We start from the raw sequence: 21,789 nt of genomic DNA on the forward strand, positions 1-21,789 counted from the left end.
GTCATGATTTTCAAAATCATATATATAATATATAAATTCAATAAAACGCCACTAAATTTTGGCAAGGGCAAAATATCTTAAAAATGCAGTGTCCAGCCGCTAAAGATAAACAAATATAGCAGTGAACCATTCAAGGGGCACTGCACCTGTGTTGAGCCGCAAGACCATTGTAAAAAAGGCTGAATTCCCAAAAAGTGGCGTAATTCTGATTTAGTTGTTTACTTATAACCTGAAAACTAAGTATTTTTCAAAGACAAACATTCAATAAATAATTAAAGTAGGCAAAATTTATTAGTCCCAACGTTTCGGCCAGAATTTCAGGCCTTCATCACGGGTAAGAACAAGATAACCATAATGAATAAAATGAAATACAGGATAAGTAGACTTATGTCTTATTAAATGTCTAGTTATTCTGTATTTCCTTTTATTCATTGTGGTTGTTATCTTGTTTTTTGTTCTTATGTACTTTGTGCAATGTACGGAGACGGAAAGGCCATTGATAGGAAACATTGTTTACCATGATTCGCCTTTGATAATACTAATTTATAGAATAATCTTAAAAACATAAAAGTTTTTTGCCATTACTTACTGTTTGGCCAATATTTTTCAGAACTCAAAATCGTATTAAAAATAAATAAATAAACATTTATCTATGAAACATAAGAGTGTCTACCATAGAGCTACAGTATAAAATCTAACCAGGTTCGCGAACGATTAATGCAACTTATCCTATTAAATTTAAAGGTGCTGTCACTTCGATGGCAACATTTTTCAACCTTAATAAGCCAAAAAGTGAAGTAAAAACTAAAAGTTACAACATTTTGCCCTCATGTACTGACTTACCTCGGTTGAATTTTAATTCATGTGTATTGATTCCACATTTCAATGGAATACTTGAAGATCCAGGAGAAATCTTAATGATATAAAATATGTTTTCTGAATCAATATAATTGTAAACTGTTTTTTAATTTGAAAATTATTGTGGTACAATATATATATATACAAGTATAGGCAAAGTATATTTATTATCAACTGCTATGGTTAATTTTAGATGACCAGTGACCATAATTTTGATATTCTTGCAAGACTCCCTATTGAAATTGGACAAAATATATTAAGTCATTTAAATGGTGATGATTTGTGGAAAATATTTAAAGTTTCCAAGGCATGGAAGTTGATTGCTAATGATGAATTTCTTTGGAGAAAGCAGTGTCAATTGGATGATTTGGACATCAATAAAGAACCTTCTTCAGGTAAATTTATGTTTTTGTAATAATATGAATTTATTACATCTTTTAGACCAGTTATAAATTTATTTTTCTAATTGATATCATTATCATTCACTATTGACTTTTTTTTATCAAGATACTAGTTGTGAACCATAGTCTCACCCATGTAAATTTGAATTAGAGGCCTATTATATATATATGACAGGAATATGTACTTGACGAGGGATATCTGATTAAATTCATGTGAAAAACAAAAGGAACACTTGCTAATAAAGGATTTGACATGATAGAAGTATCTTCATTTTGATTGATTTATACTTACAAAGTATTTTTTTACTTACATTGTCTGTTCTAAACTATTTAAAGAAAAGCTGCAATACTTCAGAGTGATCGATAGTTTTAATTTTTAAAGTCTTCCTCAATAAACAGTCTATCTAACACCAAAAGAAATTTTCAAATCAGATGTCGATCTTGAAATTAATGGATTGAAACAAACTCTTCACCTTTAATAGTAGTATAGATTATTTGAAGCAAAAGGGATGTATCTATTTTTTTATTGTTTTCCAAACTATTTAGCTTGTTATTTAAGATGGTGTATGCTTGAACCCTCAAAAGGTTGCAAGTACAATCTAATCTTACAGTCAAAGTTAGAATGAGGATCAATTCCTACAATGAAATTAAAATTAGCTGCACAATACTTCGCGAAATGTATATTGAATAATGGAATCAGTTTAATTAAACAACATAAGTCGTAAAACAGTTTGGCTTTTAGTCAAAAGACATGTTTTAAAGAAAATATGAATTTGGTAGATATAGCCAAAAAGCTATTCAGGTTCAGCTGATCTATCTATCAACCAGGGTGACTAATTAAGATTAGCTTAATAAATTCTTGAATGCAAACTTATCAGATTTATGAAGAAAAACACATATTTATCTAGAAATTGAATGGGCATTAATTTAAAAAGTATTTCTAATTTAAATATATAGTATAGAACATTTATTATTGAGTAGTTTGAAGTTTATTGCTCTATATATGTTTCTTGGAATGTAATTAACATTTCATAATTTTTAAAATTATTTTAGATGAATACTTTGACTTATGCAGATATGCCAGAATTTGGGGGGAGTGGAGATGGGGTGTGGTTTACAATTGGGAGCAGAATCTGTTCTTAGAAACAAAATTGCAGACAGAAGACCTATCACCCCACTACTGCATTGCTACCCATGACAGAAAGATTGCCCTTAGTAATGGATCTGAGATTTTTGTTTATACAAGAGAAAATTCAAAGATTATTACTCTGCACGAGCGCACTTTTACAGGATGTTTTGTGCGTGAAATACAAATGAATAAGGATTATCTAGTTGTAATAAGAAATACATGTGTAGCTGTATATCAAACTGATGATTATAAACCATATTTGTTCTGTGGTTTCGTGACTGGGCAATTATGTATTTATAGAGATAATTTTCCTACATCAAGTATTGTCTTTGAGCATTCGTCTGTAGAATTTGTTTTATTATATGAAAATAAGTTGTGGATATGTGATTATTTATTTATTCAGTCGACAAATATTGTTGATCTTAGTACGGGTGTTACTAAGAAGCTCTTATTCCCTTGGAAATGCACTTTGTTACGAGCCAAAGAAAATGTTTTTGCTCGATCGAATACTCTTTTGGGAGTTTATGCATTGTCAGGTGACAAATCATTTGATATAGAATGCCTTGACTTCAGTTGGATAAGGACCAGTAGAAATGTTCTTGCTCTAATTACTGATAAGGAGATAAATACATTCAATAGATTGAGTGGGGATAAAATTGGAATGATCAAGAAGTCTTTCATTGATTATCATACCAATTATAAGAAAGATGTTATTTATGGTATTTCACGTGCTGAAACACATTATAGCAGAGTTGAAGCTGTTTCTTTATTGAATGGAAATGTTCTTTGGGTAACCAAACTTCCTGGAGACTTCCATCCAGAAACAAGGTCTTTGCTTAATATTTTCCTCTGCTACGACTACATACAGTCTCGTTCATGGTACATCATTGATGCAAGAACTGGAAAATGTCTTTATAAGCGTCGTCTGCCTAAAAATGGAAGAATTATTTACCTCTCTGATGTGTTTTGGGTATGTCAGACCCAAGAAAAGTTAATTATCAGGTTTTACTGATATTAAAATCTTTTTAAAACTGAAATTTTATTTTTGTTATTTATTACTTATATGTATTAAACCATGTGCCTGTTGTAATAACTTGAAGACATTTTGTATTTATTATCTATGTAAATATATCTTAGATATGTTTGTTAATTAAAATACTCATTACCTCTATTTTTTAATGTTGAATGTAATTGATATATCTCTTATTTTATAGTATGTTACCATTTATAATATACTAGAAGATATTATTTAAAAAACTAATAATTTAACTTTTCTTTCAGTAATTGTTTTTCAATATTTGAATTAGGATTTCTTTCTAATACGCACCTAAAATAAAATTTATACAATGATTACTATTATTTTAACTACTATTGATTTCCACAATTTTCTTAAACATAATTATTTTTGCTCTATAAGATAAAAAAAAATCATTCTGATTAATTAAATTTAGTGACAACTTTCTATAAAGTATAATTTTTTGCTAAGTTTTTGGAAATTGTCTACATAAGTGGCTTATACAGACAATAGCCTTGCAATTTTAATGTCTTCAAAGATTATACAGCTGAATTTAAGCAATATCTACTTAAAAATTTATAAACTTGTCCGTGAAAAACAACAATTATTGTAGCAGTTTTATTGATTTAACCATATATTTTTTATTCATTGACTTAGCTTTACAACCCTTTGCCAGGCTTCCTCAACCAGCTTTACTATTCATTTCCCTAGCATTCAGTGGAATGTTTACTTCACTTCCAACAGAAGAATGATTAAAGGCTTCATCTTTTCACTTCTAGAACCATAGAAAGTTTTTGTGGCCATTAATATTCATCCTCTGGCAATGTTCCCAGCATGTATTTTATTTGTTTTCTTTAATTCAATAATTTGCATCCCAATATTAACTGAGTTTCTTTCAAATTTGCCAGATCATAATGAAAATAGGAAATAAGAGTGTTATTGAAACTATACCTACAAATAAATTCTTGGAAAAAAAAAAAAATAAACAAATAATATATTTATTTTAGAAATAATTTTATATATAACAAAAGTGATCGAATTGCTGGATTGCTTTGATAGTGCCACAACTTAAAAAAGAATTATTTTTATTGTCGGTTGGATGTATTCCAAAGATAGTCCTATAAATTGTGGTTACTTTCCGTACTGATCTCCCTAAAGATTATCCAAAATTTGCTCTACTTGTTGAAAAGTAACCTCAGCGTACAGTACTATCTTTGAAATAAATTTTTGTTTTTTAAGTTGTCCCACTATCAAATATAAGTAGCGATATATATATACACATATATATTTTTTTTTTAATAAAACAATAACTTGATGTATGTTTATCACATTTCAATTCCAATTTCCTCATACAATTGGTTTTTCGATGAATTGTAATTCTCTAAAACTGCATCTGTCATGTCTTTGAGCCACCTGCTTCTTTTCTTATATTCTCTGAGAAAAAAAAAATTACTTTAGAAAAAGGTTTCAAATTTATATCAGACTTTTATGAATTTTTTTTTTATTTGGGATTTAATATCTAAATGTATTCCAAATAGGAATACATAGGAAGGATAGGCTATCAATCATTTCTAGAAACTATTAGGTTAAGGTTTATTCCATGGGTCAAACAATTTTAATCCGCACAGGCTGACTTAAAACTGGCACAGCTTCTGATCCAAGCATAAATATATGAGGATATAAAGAACAATTAAGCTATAAACCAATGTTTCATCCAATACTGGTGTAGAATAAAGTATTTATTTTTTTAATTCTTTGCCTTCCACTGTAGCTGATAAAAGGGCACGTTTTGCATGAACAAAATCTTTTTATATACGTAGCAAAATTTTGAACAATTTTTTTATTCTTATACTAGAAATAAACAATTTATAAATTATTAATGCATAACCATAAGAAAACTTCAAAGATGATAATACTAATTTCCAGCTGTGCCTCGGAAGTAAAAGACATTGTCACATTTTCTTAAAATTTCAGGAGAGCAGTTTGAACATATGCTTCTCTCTGAATAAAAGTTTACTTAGTATTTTTTTTTAAAGGATGTGATTCCCTTAACAATTGATCCAAGAAATAGTTATAGGTCTCTGGGTAAAGCGAGTACAGTTCTGTACCTCTGAGATTTAGGACATAGTTATCTATACCTCTTGGTAAAAAAACAAACAGTTTGCTGCATCTGAGGTTTAGGAAACTATGTTATATTTCTTTAACTTTGGAAGAGAGCAGTTTGAATAGATGTTTCCCTTCAAATAAACATTTATCAATTTTTTTTTTTAAGTGTGTAACTACCTTTAGGATTGGTTGTGTAGATAGTATTATATACCTCTGCATTTAGTAAAAACTTATTTTAAAACATGACTACTATGTAATGCAAAATTGGTATTAAATGGACATAATGTATATAACTATATAACTCCGAGGTACAGAAATAATCTCATGATTAAACAGTATTTATTTCTTACTTGGTAACTTTGTTTAGTTCTTCTTCAACTTTTTTCCATTCCTCTTTAGAAATGATTGAAACTCCTTTTGTCAGTTGATTTAATTTTTCTTTTAGAAGAGCATTTGATTTTTTCAATCTCTCATTGTCTGCCTCAGCCTAAACAAATACCATTCATTTACAAATTATTTATCAGATTAGATAAATTGAAGACATAATGAAAGTAAAAAAAAAAAAAAAGAAGAAGAAGAAGAAGGTAAGTCTTTTCATGCATTATATTTAATACAATAATTAAAGTAATTAATTATTACCTTCAAGAATCATATGAATACATAAATTCATGGACAAAGATACATATTTATTTATATGAATGCTCAGAACCTAGTATGTTTTACTCAAAATAGTATTTCAGGGTTAAGTATTATAAAAATAACATTAAAGTGTTAGATATATTTTGTTTAATTAATACAATATAAAAAATGAATGACGTTACCTGTTGAGTGGTTGGTTGAGACTGTATTTCTTTCAACTTCCCCTCAAGAAGTTTTATTTCTTGCTCTAATTGAACAGCTTCCTTGGACTTCTTTTCAATCTAAAAGCAAGGAATTCATAAAAATATTTGTTGAGATTAACACTATTATTCAAAGAGATTATATATTTTTAACAAAATATTTCTTATTCATAAATATTAAAACTCAAGCATCAATTTATATTACTTACCTTTTAATCAAATGCCTTATCAGTCTAGAGGAAAATAAAATAGACATTGTATATATGTATGTATATACATAAAATAGACATTGTATGAGTAATTCAACTGATAAATTAATAACTGTCATTTAAAAATGACCTGGTACCAAAAATAGATTTATCGAGATAATTGTGATTCGTATGTTTGATCTTTGAGCAAAATCAGTATTGTTCTCTAAGCATTGTGTAACAAGGGATTTCTTGACATGAGAACAAGCTGTGAGGGGATCAGTACAAGCCAAGTAAGGGGACTACTTCCCAACCTATCTTAAACAGAGTGGGAATGCCAAAGTTTCTTTTGAAATCTTTCATTAAATTAATAGTAGAAATTGAACCTATATTCCTAAGATCTTCCTCAAAAATTTTACAACAAAAACAATTACAAACCGTCAATGATCTTCCAAAAAAAAATTTTGAAAAAGTAGATTGAGCCAATAATGAAAGTAATCACCTCAAGTAAACTATCATAATATGTGAAAAATTCTCTAATTTCTCTTGTTTACATTTTTAAGTCTAAGATGAAAAAAATGTGGGAAAAAATAAAACAGCAAAGGAAGTTAAGGTAAATAATCTGACACCAATCAATTCATATTGCAGGCCTTATTAGTGCTAGAGCTGATAGTAACAAAAATAATATATTTATTTTATAAAATTTCATAAAAATGTCATAAATGAATTATACTTAATAATACAGTCATCTAAGGCATCAGAAAATAATGAATTAAGATCTAAATCATTTACTGGACATTAATAAATAATTATTTTATATTGTATAGCTGTTTGACCATGTATGAATTAAAAAGGTTGTGGTCAAGAAAAACAATTGCTAAATACTTATAAATTTTATTATGAGCCAACACTTCGACCCACATTCGAGGTTTCCATCAGGGGTTAAATAAAAAGATACAGAGTAGGTAAAGCTAGTACAAGAATTGAAAAGTGACAAGCAAATGAAAAGATATAAAGAAGAAAGAATAAAAAGAAACCCATATATGAATGAAAAACTAACAAAAAAACGGTAAAAAAGTTAAAAATGAAAACCATTTATTCTTGATCACAACCCAGACTATCTCCTTCTTAATTTATTTTATATATTTTATTCAGGAATTGTGAAAATTCATGTTCATTATGAGCTAACTTTAATTTTTCAAGCAGACAATATAATCTAAAAATTCAACTTATTTTTACTAAATCATACTTGGTCAGATTTATACTTACTTAAATATATTAATACTTACAGATTCATTTAATTCAAAAAGTTCATCTTCATTGCCTACATCCTCAGCTGCTTGAATAACACAATAAATCTGCCAAAATAAAAAAAAAATTTTTAGATAAGCCATCTTACATAGGAATGTTTGATTTAGGAAATAAACTTATGTTGTATGGGGTATATCTTAACATACACTAAAATTATACAGAATATAATCATCAGTAAATGCTGATCATACGGATGTGATAACAAACTTACAGCAAATGAAAAGGGAAATCTTAAATATAAAGAATTATTTTCGAGTTCAAATAATTTTTTATGGTATCTTAAACCTGCTCTAAATTCCACAAAAATGAATCAAAATGCACATAATAGACTTATTTTAATTATTTGAATAATAGAGAATCTATTAAGAATTGAATGGTTGATCCTAATTTTTTAAGTCGTAGAAAGAGGGTGTGCGTGTGGTGGGCATGAAAGGTACAAAAATAGTAGGAAACTGTTTATTAGTAAACAATGTTTCGCCCCATATTGCAGGCCGAAATACTGGTGGTTTCAGAATGATTCTGAAATTCCAAAACTACAAGGATCAAGTTTATAAAGCTCTGCAAAGTAGCGTAAAACATATGTTACTATTGTACCATTCATGATCGCCGCCTGGACCATGTTCCTTAAAATCTATCGCATACTGTCTATTGGCCAAAAAATTCAATCACCCTGCAGAAGATGAACAAGGTGTTAGTCAAAATTAAAACAAAAATAGAGTAAAATACTATTAATAAATGCCAATGTTTTGTTAAGAGACCAATAATGACTAAAGATTAACTGGACTAACATTGTTACAAGAGAATATCTCTTCCCGAATCTTGATACTTATGATCTGAATGCCTAAAACATAGGGGAAAATGTTAGTATTTATTAATACTGTAGTACAATATTTCAGTATTAATCTTGACAGCTGCCCAGACCATCTTTTCCTAAATAACAATTTTTTTTCATTCCAACAACTATAACAAAAATAGGCTAACTTTACATTTAAAAATGTGGATAGTACCTATGGAGTTTCTAAATATATGTATTAAATTTAAGTTTCAAGTTCATTTGTAAAATTTATGATAATTAGTAGTTCAAATTTTAATATATCTACAATTGATATGAAATACAAATAATAAAATACTTTTTCTCATTGGTCTTCCTCAAATAACAAATTAACTTTATTAATCATGTTCAAAAATTTGGAAATTAAGAGTTCAGGATTAATATTTGAATTTAAATCAAGTTATATAAGTTTTAATGATAGTAAATGAAGCATCTAAAGAAGAAAAAATCAGATGAGAATGATTTTCTACCTTTTGTTTACCATACACTTTCTCCCTTATCGAACCTTTCTCAGATAATTCATCCAATGATTTTTGGATTACATTTTTACTGTAAGCATTATGTAGATTTTGAAATATATCATTCACTGAATATGGACGATTAGTGGACTGCAAGTATTTTAATACGGCCTCGGAACACATTATAAACTATAAGTCATATGCATTGACATAAATCAAAACGTAGATACTAGATGTTTTTAAATTATACAAAACTGGATCAAACCAACCCGCGAAAATTGCGCTCAATACAAAGAGGACCATTGGCAATTGTCAAAGACCAAGGAGTAAGTAATAATAAGTTTACTATAAACTCAAAGAAGAAGAAGCTAAGAAATTATTGCTAACATCACCGGGGAGAAACTTTGTATAATGATATCGCCAATCTAATTTTATGAGAAAATATTTCATTTTTGTATTTAAATCATACTAAAATAGAACAATAAGTTTTAATGTTTCTTTTTTCACTTCTTACGAGGTTCCTTTTTTCGCAATCGATTGGATTTACTATTGTGATGAAATAAAGGAGGTGATAAATTAATTATATGGAGAGTGTAGTATTAAATTCCTTCAATGATTTTTAAAATTCAATTAGAGGAAACTTAAGAAAGATAATCACCAAACGGATTAAAGTTTCGTATTGACAGGAATCTACGAACTAATATGAACGGTATTTTATTTTTTTGTTTACATCGAAACAACTTTCAGAAACCTTTACTTTTATGACTTATTTATCAACAAGGGCTTGATTTGAGTTCACGGACTAGAGTTGAGCTACGAGGGCCTAGGAATAGAGCGGTGGGATGGTCAGGTAGCACACATAAGGAATTATTGTTTATCTTCCCAGATATTTCAGTATTAGCTGAAATTTATTACATAAATGTGTTATAAAAGTACCTAAAAATGCACAAATGGCTTAATTTCTGATTTAGCAGTCCTCTGACGTATATGAGTTGGAAATATCCCTGTTAAGGGGCCTCTACATGTTGGCCAAGCCATGGCGAACTCAGACATGCGCGAGCATGTGGATGGGTGGCTTGTACGAGTTGGCCTATGCTCGTAGCGGATCCGTCGAGAGTCGGTTTTTTGGGTCCAGATCAAAGAGGTTCGTGAGAGCGCTCGTGTAGCATCTCCACCATTGTTCTCAGTCTAATTGCAACTGAGAGCTGTTAGGAGATTAAAGGTGTTTGTTGTTACTTTTTATAATAAGTTTTATATTTAATTTCCTTTAATTTTCTTTTTTTGTAATAAAAATAATATAATTCCAGTGTAGTGGCTGAAACCACTACTACGTCCGCCGTGCTTGCCTCTCTGAATAACACTGACATGTGGATGGTCCGCTTTTTATTAACCCAGCATTTGTGCAAGCCTCTGATTCGAGGCGAGCGGCCAACAAGTTGATTCGCCTTTAGGTGGATGTGACAGCAGTAGTTGTTAAAAGCATTTTGTAAATTCAAAATCGGTAGGTGTTAGGCAGAAATCGAGATTATCGACGAGAGGTAAATTATCTAGTACTAACCATAACTCCTAGGGAAACTTAATAGATGATCACATGATTAAATACATTTTAGTGACATAGAGATGGGATAGCAAACAAACCAAAAGCATTCTAGAACTCTGAAGTCAGAACATTGCTGCTATTAACAGAAAACCATAAGGAAAGGTTAATATGGCAGATCTAACAAAAATACTGCTTTATTTTGTATTTCACTATTCCATAGATTGCACCCTTGATGGGGTTTGCTTTGTGACAACACTGCTTGTTTATGGACAGTCTGTAGGAAGATCCCAGTGGTGAAAGTAGGCTCCATTTACAACACTACCTTTAAGATATGTCTAATTCAAAATAAAATCAAAACATTTTTGCGAAATGTGCTACTATTTGAGAAAAGCAGCGATATCATGGTCCACCATTATTTATATATAACTTAACTTCCTCATATTTCACCAAACTGCATTGTTCTGTTGGACTTATATGGGCTGACAGATGTACAAAATAATATTTTGTGGTTTGAAAGTCAGAATGTGGCAGCCTGAGACTGAGAAAAATGTGAGGAACCTAAAACTCTTAATGGGTTTAGTAAAACATATTTATAACTTTACATTATAATGCAATATTTTAAACCATACTTTTTTCATTCAAATATTTTTAAAAAACTTTGCATGTAATTATAAAAATATGACAGAAAATCTCATTGGATGACTTTCCTACTTTTTGGCACTTTATGGACAAATTAAACAAAATCAATATGAGGTATTACCTCCTTAAAACTTTATGAAGGGTTAATTTTCAATAAAATTAATAATTTAAAAAATGAAAATTTTATTTCTCACATTTTTTCTAATGCTTTACATTGTCCATATTTAAAAAAAATAGTTTTCTCTCTAAATAATGCTATACCTCAGGAATAATAGATGAAAAAAAAAAGATTAAATTATCTCACAAAACTAAGGTGTGCTATTATTTTTTTTCTATAGGTTTATAGAAGCATAGTTCTCTTTTATGTAATGTATTTTTTAATTAATCAATTTGTAGATTTTCTCTCTTGTAGCAGTTCTCAAAAGTTATAAACTTTGTTAAGATAACTAACTTTATTCTTTAACAAATGTAAACACACACTACCTCGTCATTGAAGGAGCCCGACATAGTCAGGCCAAGACATCAGTTGTCAAAATAAAAATAAAAAATTGTTGTGTTTTATTATATGATTTCAATTGATTTTCCTCAGACAAAATAATTATGATTTGAAATAAAAAATGTCAGGCAACCATCCTTTTTCTATTTATCTTTTTTATTCACGAAGGAATATAAAAAGAGGAAATGTATATCCTGCTGACTAAATACTTAAAGTCAGTTTTTAAAAATATGAGAACCTTTTCAACAAAAAATATTTTGATTTTGGGAAAAATTATTTTATATTTTAAGAATTCTGATCATAACCTTAAACAAAAGAATTATAAATCCTTTTACATTTTATTTAATTTTTTTAAACCTTGTTTTGTATTAATAAAAGCCTCATCTTTCCATTTTAGGAAGACCAGTGATGAATGTGAACAAAGCTTCTTTTTTAGTGACTTGTTTCCCAATGGCTACAAGACTGTATGCAAACAGAACATTTACCAGAGAATGGTAGCTGTGGATAAGGATGGAAAATCCGTTAAAGATACATTCCTGTTGACTTCATGCAGTTCATGTACAGTGGTATCTGTCGGGGCGATGTTTAGACTTGGGATAACGAGGAAACCTTTATGTACAACCACAACTTCTCCTCCCCGACACTAAGAAACTGTAAACTTCATTGGAACATCCAAAAAATTATTGTCTTGTTTAATCAGAATCTTTTATACTTATAAATTTTTTTTTGTAAATAAAGTAATGTCATGAAACTGTTGCGAAGGATTGTATATAAACCTTGATAATTTATCTGCTTATAACTTTAAGTATGTGTGCAAAAAGAATATTTTATAACTAGATTTTTTGTTTGGATAACAATTTTTGTTGTCGCTTTATATATATATATTTTTTATTTTATTTGTGTATCTATATGGACATGTGTATTCACATTTGTAAATATATGCTGTTCATAGAACAAGTTTGTTTGGTTTTTATTTGCCATAAGCCTGAATAAATTTAACTCTCTTACAAAAATAAATAAATATGCTATATACATGCCAGAATTAGTTAAAGCTAATGCTAATAATAATAAGACACCATAATTATTGGTAAGGTTGCTTTCATCAATGAGTAAAATATTGTGAGATCATATAATTGTCAAATCCTAACTTTTCAAGGGTAGCAGAATTTTCATCATATTGAGTTTTATCTTGATTTATTTTAATACCATTAAAGAAACCACTAGCAAAGAAATATCATCGAACATAAAAAAGTAATAATTAATCCCACTTTTTTGAAGATGGTAGATGTTATTATATGTGTTATCCGTACTACTCCTTATGGCATATATTTGTAATTTCAATTATTATGACGATTTTAAATATATAACTTATAACAAAAAGAGGAAGACAATTTTAAGTTATTGAACAGTAGTTCAATTAGGATATTTGAATATAAGAAGATATGAGATGCATGATGGACAGTGAGATATAACAACTTGGTAGAGGAAGGATGCCAGGAAATACAATGGTGTAAAGGGTAATAGCATTGTCAAATACTCATAAAATTGGGAAATAGAGGTGTCCCTTAGTTTCTGAAGAAATTAAATTAATTTCCAACAAACTCTTAATCTAAATGGTTTTCAATTTATTGTAACAATACTAGTTCACAATATAGCAGTTAAATAAGGATCAAATTCGTCTATTATGTGAAACTTCAATTTCAACAAGTTTTTATGATGCAGATGTCATCATAAAATGCTTTAAAAGTCTAACTCTCTTATTCCTTATAAATGGTTAATATTTCATAACCAAACTAATTCACAACTCACTACTTAAATCATAATTAAATTCTTAATTTTTTGAAGTTTCTATTCTAACTGATCTTTCAATTTAAAATGTTAAAATGATAGTGATAGTTCAATTAACTGCATAAAAACAGCAGCATAAAGCAAGAAATGTAGAAAATAATAGTTTTAATTAGCACCGTTAGATGCCAGCACCATCCAAACAGTCATTTCTGAAGTCTAAATAAAGCTTGAAAATATTTTTATTAATAGTTCAACTAACTACATAAAGATAGCAGCACCAATCAAGAAAGTTAGGAATAGTAGTTTTACTAACCGCCGCAAGAGGCCAGCACCATCCAAACAGCGATTTCCGAAGTCTAGCAGGAAAATTTTTATTTCGTATTAGGATATTAGGAACTTACAGGAGCTCACAAGTCCGTGAACCATCTGATCTTTTGAGCTCTTGTGTGTTCCTAATATCCTGATACAAAATGAAAATTTTCCTGCTATGCTTTGGAAATTGCTGTTTGGATGGTGCTGGCCTCTTGTGGCGGTTAGTGAAACTACTATCCCTAACTTTCTTGATTGGTGCTGCTATCTATATGTAGTTAGTTGAACTATTATTAAAAATATTTTCGAGCTTTATTTGGACTTCGGAAATGACTGTTTGGATGGTGCTGGCATCTAGGATTACTAATCGGAACTATTATTTCCTACATTTCTTGTTTTGTGCTGCTATCTTTACGCAGTTAGTTGAATTATTTTCATTATATGGAACATTTTAAATTATGTAGTTTTTCTTTTTGTTTTATTGATCAGAGTTAAGCGGTGAATAATTTTTCAGACGTATTTATTCATGTGCGTTTTAAATTAGTCAGTATTTATTATACTTGATTGATTGTTCATTCCTTTATGCTTTTATTAACTTAATAAACTGAGGATAAAATATGAAATAGTAAAATAACAATTAAATATTGTTATTTAAACTATATTATTGTTTCACTTTAACTATGATAAAATAATTTCACTATGAGTGTGTCTTTCATTGTTTTATAAGATCATTTAGTAACTTCAAATAATTTCATTAGTAGTAGTGAGTTGTAAATTAGTTTTGTTATGAAAAATAGACCATTTCTATCTATCTTCCAGTTATGTACACTCTGGCCAAGTAATAATGGTTTGCCGCCTTTTTAGAGGACCTACAGTAAACATTTACCTGCCATTATAATTTAAACTGAAATAGAAATCAGCCAGTGATTAGCTCTTACACTTCCCCTAACCTCTGCTATATCCCTGGTCCACCATAAGGCACACCTTTTTGGTTTCCCTTTTTCTGCCAGCTTATCGCTATCCTCTACCCATATCTATGCTTTATTTAATTACTGGTGCTCCTATAAATTACAGAGGATTAACTTCAAATTGCTGAATAAGCTTGCGTATGTAAACAATTTTTAACAGAAAAAGCTTTTATTCCGTACTTATTCTAAGGTGTAGGATATGAAGTGTTTGGTAGTAAAACATGTTAACTGAACTTTTTAATGATTTTTGGTATCACCAGCTTTTTAAAAGCTGATTTCATTAATTGCTGAAAGCATTTTCAGAAAATTGATTCTCTTAAAACAATAAGGTAATCTAAGTGATATCTATTTGAATAGATAATGAAAAACCGATAATGATTAAATAATTCAGTTAATATTTTAAAATAAAAAGGTTAAATACATGTAACACAGAAGACATTTAAAATAGCTCGTTATGAAAATACTTCAGTATTTTTCTCTTTTATTAGAAAAAATTATCATTATTATAACAAGATATTGTCATTCATATCTAAATTACAGTAATAAATATATACCATATATATACAAATACTTTTATGATCTAGCCCAAATATGTATACAGTACATTGTGTATACAAATATAACATTGCATAAATTAAACATACAATTAAAAGCAATAATTATCTAGAAAGCCTAAGGCACATATGATACAATCTTATACAAACACTTCTTATAACAAATAACAGAAGACAAATAAGTCTACAATAATGCCTAATTATTAACATACAAATACTGTACAACATAAAATACTGTTTTTAAGTCTTCTTACATTATCAACATACTCTAGTATCAACATGTAACATTCAGAAAAATGTAAAATTATTGTAATTTTTACAAGCACCATCATATTACACTATAGTCAAATAAGGCTAAATGAATTTCGAATTCTGCAAGAATTTTCTAAAATATCCATTAAAAAAGCCATAGAAGTAATAATTTCATTGCCTGTCAACAAAGTAAAATCATAAGAATGAAATAGTAGTCGATACTGTGTTAAACACAACAAACAGATTCTATGTAGATACTTATAAACTTCTAACAGTTTTTTATTTTCCACAAATATTTTGCAGAACTCATTTATTATTTGGAAGGAAACAGATTGAAATTAAAAATAAAAAAACAAACTTATGATGTGATGCAAAAATAACAGATAAAACATCAAAAATTAAGGGAATATTAATAATTAGAAAGAAAATCTTAGAAGCTTGTGCTATAATTAATTCAGCACAATGAATCACCTAATAAAAACGAAGAAGGGTCATGAATAAAACTGACAAAATAAGTTCATTTGTGCTAAAGAGTAATTACTAAGGTTTTAGTTAGGAGTTAATTAACTAAAATAATAATTTGAAGTAACAAGTTTATAAAATTTTTTTAAAACCATATTGAGAAAAATTGAAACTTTCCTTTAACAATTATATAGTTATGTTCTTTTAAAAATAAAAGTTTGGCATGAAAACATAGAATAATAAATGTGTTCCGACAAAATATCTTTTAAAATTATGAAATAAGTTAATTTAAAATAATACAGACCTTAGTAATAATCTTTTTTGTCATATATTGATATTTATATTTACTTAATAAAAAAAAAAAAAAGTAACTGAAAACTATGACAATGAAATTATTAGTAAGCGGCTTTTCTACCGAATCATATCATAAAAGAAAACGAATACAATTATTGTAACCTTATATTTTGATTATTTCAAAATAAATTAACTAAGGTATAGGTTTCTAAATTAAATTAATGAGGATAAAATAAAAATAACACAATCAAACAATATTATTTGTTAGGCTAAAATTCAGAGACACATATAACTGTATTAATATATGATCCTTTTATAACTTTAAATAAATTTTCTATTTAATATTCAAATTATTTTCTAATCATTGAAAATAAATATGAATATCGAACTATTCCATTCATTTTGAATAAAATTTTCTAATCTAGGTTACATTTTATAAATTTATGAAAATATAGCAGCTATAACACTGCAGTTTTGTTACTACTGTACTTTGGTTTCTATAAGGGTGAAGTGTAGTTGTATCTAGGTGTATTTTATTCTAATGCAATGATTGTAATTCAGGAAGAATAATGAACACCGTACAAGCATAAGCTAACATAATTTTAATCGACTATAGAACTTGATAATTTATAAAATAATGTAAAAAATTAAATAATTTTCTTTTATTTCCAAAATTTTTCCGTAACTACAATCATTAGAATTAAGTTCAGTAATGACACACATCATTCCAGCAATGCGAAGGACACGTTGAGGGGTATAAATATTCGTATTTGTCAAAACCATGTTAAATTAGTCAGTCTTCAAAAAAACTGGGTATGGAGGAGTACATTCTTAGATAAGATGAAAAAAAAAAATTATACCAGAAAGTGGTACTCCTAATTGACCATATTTTAAACACAATAAAAATACAAAATAATTTTCTATTGTAAAGCTTTATATAATCGTGCCATCTTACCAATAAAATTCAAATTGATAAATGATCAATCAGGAAATAAAAACATTAGAGTAATAATAAATTTAACAAAACGTGAAAAAAATTCAATAAATAATAAATTTCATAATCTACCTAAATAAATAAATCATCAGCTATGAGTTAAAAATGATGATAGATCACCCCCCACATAAATTACAGGAGCTTGAAGCATTATAATCTTTATTTTTTGTCAATTTTCTTCATAATGGTGATAAAATTCTTGCAAATCAAAATAAAAAGTTATGCTAAAAATTCATAAACATCTTATATAAATAAAAACAGAAAAAATCTTATGATTACTTTCTGAAACACATTACTTAATAAATATCTCATTAAGGAACTATACTGTATTGTAATTTTCCTACATTTTCTGATTGCTGTGACGTTAATTTGGAACGTTATCTTCAACTCTACTATTGATACTCATTGAGCAACGGCAAGATGAATCATTGTGAGAACAAAGTGATTCATCAACAAGAGCAATACATTCCGGTGAATGCCTTCGAGGAGGATTTGGAAATAAGCGACTTCCAAACACAGGAGAATTTCCGATGTTTGTTTCTGATATCCTTTGTGTTGGTGGTTCTTGAATTTCTTCATAATGGTGACGAAGAAGGCCATCTGGATTAGTATAACGAGACTGGTATTCCCCTCCATAATAGTGAGGATTGTTGCACCTGTCAACTGGTTGCTTATTCCCATTCAATTCTGTAAAGTTGTCTCTGGTTGGTGGTCTTCGTTCATTGAATCCTATAGGTTCAGGGATGGTCTCATATTGGGCATCAGGTGCCAAAAAATCTGGAGAGCCCCATGGAGAATCAGCCTGGCCTACTGAGTCTACAGACATTTGTGAAAAATCCTCAGTCGCCTGTGAGAGGTCCAACCTGTTCCGATGAGACCTGATAAGCAAATAATAGTTTTTAAATATTAAAATTATTCTATTACTAATTAATTTACATTTTTACACTTACAAGTATAAGAGTACATTAAACTGATGAAGTAGGAAAAAAAAGTTTTCCTTTCCAAATAAGAAAAAAAAGACTTATAACCAAATATTAAAATACTAAAAATGTTTAATAATTTTACCTAGTAAGATTGTTTCGACGACTGAAACTAACTAACTCTGGATCGTCTTCTTCTGAACCATCCTCAGCTACTTCTGAGTCAGGAGATGCTCTCTCCTCTGGGATGTTTGGAAAACGATGGTTTGTTTTTGTTCTTTCTTGTGGTTCATCATATACTAATGAATCATTTCTGATTGAACCATTGCAGCAACTGCTAACATCCGCAAAATATACTTCAGATTCTGATAATTCAGGACGTTTTTCTCGAAGATACTTCACTCTTGGAGAAAACACCTAAAAATATTTAATTATATTTTAGCATAAAATATGTATTTTGTCATTTAATTAAAATAAGTCTCATGAAAGTTGATCATAAATTAGTTAAATGTTCGTGAAAGTTGGCTGACTGTTGTTTCAGAGAACTATAAGCCCGTTCATATATTTCGACCACCAAAGCTGCTATTTTGTGTTTAGATGGTTCAATAGAAAAATTGGTATATGAAATAGAGCGATACTGCTACTTTGATTGATAGCACCACTACTTAAAAACATTTATTTAAAGGGTTATTTTGTGACAATGCTACTACCTTTGAAACAGACTATTGGGAGACCCTAGAAGGGACAGTAATTAAGTAAATGGTATTATCTTTGGTATCTTTGGAATATGTTCAATTTAAATTTTTTTTTTTTAAGTTATACCACTATCAAAACAAAACAGTGATATTATCATGTCAAATGTTTGATTTTTTGATATTATAAAAAAAAAAAATTAATCAAAACCGAGGAAGAAGACATGATGAGTGTAATCAAATCATTACCTGACTCTCTTCAGCTGTGTTGACAGAAGAATGTTGCCGACGAGGAGAATTAGGATCAGAATAAGGAGGCGGTGGTCCCCAAGGACTAAGCCCAGACACTGTAGCCAGTCCAGCAGTCCTCCCAACTGTGCCACCTTCAGAGAACCCATACTGGGAGTCAGCTCCGCTGCTCTGCCCTTCACGTGAAGCTCTTCCATCTCTACTACTACCTCTACTGCAATTGAATGAACAAATCATTAAATTAAAAAAAAGTAGGATAAATAAAAATAGGTTGCAAAGAAATCATAGTCAATAATTTCTAAATAAATCAATAAAATTATGAAAATAAAAGATTAATTCTTTTTTACCATAAAAATTAAATATAGGACCTTAACCTCACTTTACTAACTCATGATAATTATTATAAAAAATATTTCTATAAAGGTGTTTATAATTATAAAAACCATATCCAGTTTTTCAAACTTCGAAGAAAACACAAGTATTGTATTAAAAATAAATCATTAGTCATTGAATATTATGTTTATGGTAAAATTAATTTTTTATACCTAAAATATCCCTTTTTCATGCAACTCATAGTCAAAGAAGTGAACGATAGACTAGCCCATAAGCAGTCAGTGAGTTAGTATTTCAGAAATTTGAAATTTTAAGGGAAGGAAAAGTATATTGTGATGAAAATAACTGACAAACCTTGGTTCTTGATGCTGGCGTTGGTCACGAGACCAAGGTAACCTCCAGCCCCAACCAGTAGAAACTGGCTCAGGATTTGGAGAGTAAAGGTTTCCTATTCTTCCACCCGTCCACTGTCTGATAGAATCAAAGAAAATAGATTCTTTTAGATAAGATATTTTCCAAAATAAACATTTAATATTAATTTGATGTAAATTGTAAGGAGATAGTTCCAACTGCTTGATAAGAATCAATATGAAACAAAAATGTATTATTTACAAATATTATTATTTGCACACCAATTGGGTTGAAATCTCTGATGTTCAAATCATGAGCAGGTATTATATTGTTTATAACAGAAAAAATTCAAGCAATTATAAAAAATAAAATTTAATTACCATAAATATAAAATTTAATTTTTCAAAATATTGACCTTATATATTTGATTCAATAATCAAATTCAATATTAAGTTGCCTTATTTTAAAAATTTGTTTTTTCAGTAAGATTAGTTTATTGTTTAGAAATTATTTACAAAAGCATACATATATTTAGTGGGTAGTAAAAAACTAGATAAATATGTAGTATGGATTTAGAATTGTCAAAATATTATGAAGTTTCTCAATGCTTCTATTAGGTAACATTAATTTAACTTTATATTATTTTTAAAATTGAAAAAATAAATAAATAAAATCAAAGATTTAAATGAATAAAAGAAACATCAATTATTTATGTCTTTATAAATATTAAATGAAATATGTCAAATCTAGCTGTGTCATTCATAAATAATGTGTATCCATATGAATATGTTACAATCTAACTCCAAAAGCTAATAATAGTGTTCTCAAAAACTTATATATTTAACAAAAGTTCATGAATTGGTTTGCCATATAGAACAATGTATGTGTATAATGTATTTATCCTGTTTTGTCAGTAATTAAATTTTGTTTTTGGAATTGTATTTCAAAATAAAAGTAATATAAATCATATATCAACACCGCTGTGTCCCTGTAACAATTATATACAAATATAAGATTGGAGTTCATTAGTCAATGACTAATGATTTATAAATTGAAAATTTTACTAAACAACAATGACTATATTTAAGCATTAAAAAAAAAAAAACTAATAAATAAATTACCTGTTTTCAAATGTTGAGTCAGTGGCTTGAGGGTAAGAAAACTGCTGAGAACAAGCACAATGGCTACATCGCTGTGGTGGAGATATTACGGGTTGGTTTCTCGGTTGGCCGTAGAGGTACCTGCAGCGTAATTCCAGCTGTTCCCAATACATCTTCTTCCTCTCATGGCTGCAAAAAGCAGTAGTTATTTAAATATTAAAAATAATATAAAATTATGGAAAAGCAATAGAGGCCACTAATATTGTATATTAACTAAAGCTGTAAAATCACCAAAAATTTATGTTTTAATGTAATTCTTAAATATATATTAGTATATACTCGGTAATTATTTAAATAAAAAAGAATACAAACCTAAGTAGTTGATAAACGAGCATACAACAGAAGATGCAGACAAGAATTCCAATCACTGATAATCCAAACATTGCTCTTAAGCATGAATAAAGAGCTCCATGGATCACTTCACAATTAGGTGTAGAATTAAACACATAATGAGCACCTGAAAATTATTTTAAAAAATTATAATACTGATTTTTCTTAAGTTAAGGTGTTTAATAGAAATACATTTCTTCATAATAAACAAAAGTTTATGTCTGTGCCACAATGTATAATAATTAATTTTTAGCCAGAAATTTGAACTAGTTTGAAGGTCTAGTTTGGAGAAACTACACTCAAAATCGAATGTATAAGTGA

General features: G+C 28.6%; 3 protein-coding genes across 7 annotated transcripts in view; 1 reads left to right on the forward strand and 2 right to left on the reverse strand.

Annotated features, from left to right (window-relative positions):
• The window catches only part of LOC106683963 (uncharacterized), a 6,279-nt gene extending 2,720 nt beyond the window's left edge, over positions 1 to 3,559 (forward strand). Inside the window, exons 1-3 of one of the 2 annotated variants that reach the window (XM_014425739.3) lie at positions 705 to 952; positions 1,052 to 1,253; positions 2,313 to 3,559. In XM_014425739.3, the coding sequence (XP_014281225.1) occupies positions 1,052 to 1,253; positions 2,313 to 3,400 (1,290 nt within the window). In that variant the 5' untranslated portion in view covers positions 705 to 952 and the 3' untranslated portion in view covers positions 3,401 to 3,559. Of the gene's footprint in view, positions 1 to 704; positions 953 to 1,051; positions 1,254 to 2,312 lie in introns of those variants that run through there. The other variant, XM_014425740.3, reaches the window with a different exon arrangement.
• An 826-nt stretch (positions 3,560 to 4,385) lies between these two features.
• On the reverse strand, positions 4,386 to 9,320 carry LOC106683937 (homologous-pairing protein 2 homolog). The gene is made up of 5 exons (XM_014425702.2): positions 9,150 to 9,320; positions 7,826 to 7,894; positions 6,331 to 6,429; positions 5,860 to 5,996; positions 4,386 to 4,837 (listed from the first exon to the last, which is right to left on the reverse strand). Exons 1-5 carry the CDS (start codon positions 9,318 to 9,320, stop codon positions 4,729 to 4,731), a joined length of 585 nt encoding a protein of 194 aa, XP_014281188.1. The 3' UTR covers positions 4,386 to 4,728.
• A 7,719-nt stretch (positions 9,321 to 17,039) lies between these two features.
• LOC106683965 (uncharacterized) overlaps positions 17,040 to 21,789 on the reverse strand; it is an 84,387-nt gene continuing 79,637 nt past the window's right edge. For 3 of the 4 annotated variants that reach the window (XM_014425743.2, XM_067049251.1, XM_014425745.3), the window contains 6 exons: positions 21,451 to 21,595; positions 21,100 to 21,267; positions 19,982 to 20,098; positions 19,295 to 19,508; positions 18,499 to 18,770; positions 17,040 to 18,311 (listed from right to left, as the gene is read on the reverse strand). In XM_014425743.2, coding sequence (XP_014281229.1) covers positions 17,798 to 18,311; positions 18,499 to 18,770; positions 19,295 to 19,508; positions 19,982 to 20,098; positions 21,100 to 21,267; positions 21,451 to 21,595 — 1,430 coding nt within the window. In that variant the 3' untranslated portion in view covers positions 17,040 to 17,797. The remainder of the gene's footprint in view (positions 18,312 to 18,498; positions 18,771 to 19,294; positions 19,509 to 19,981; positions 20,099 to 21,099; positions 21,268 to 21,450; positions 21,596 to 21,789) is intronic. The other variant, XM_014425746.2, reaches the window with a different exon arrangement.

This window comes from Halyomorpha halys, unplaced genomic scaffold (assembly GCF_000696795.3).
Source record: "Halyomorpha halys isolate HHAL.00 unplaced genomic scaffold, Hhal_1.1 Scaffold531.1, whole genome shotgun sequence".
NCBI classification, from domain to species: Eukaryota; Metazoa; Arthropoda; class Insecta; order Hemiptera; family Pentatomidae; genus Halyomorpha; species Halyomorpha halys.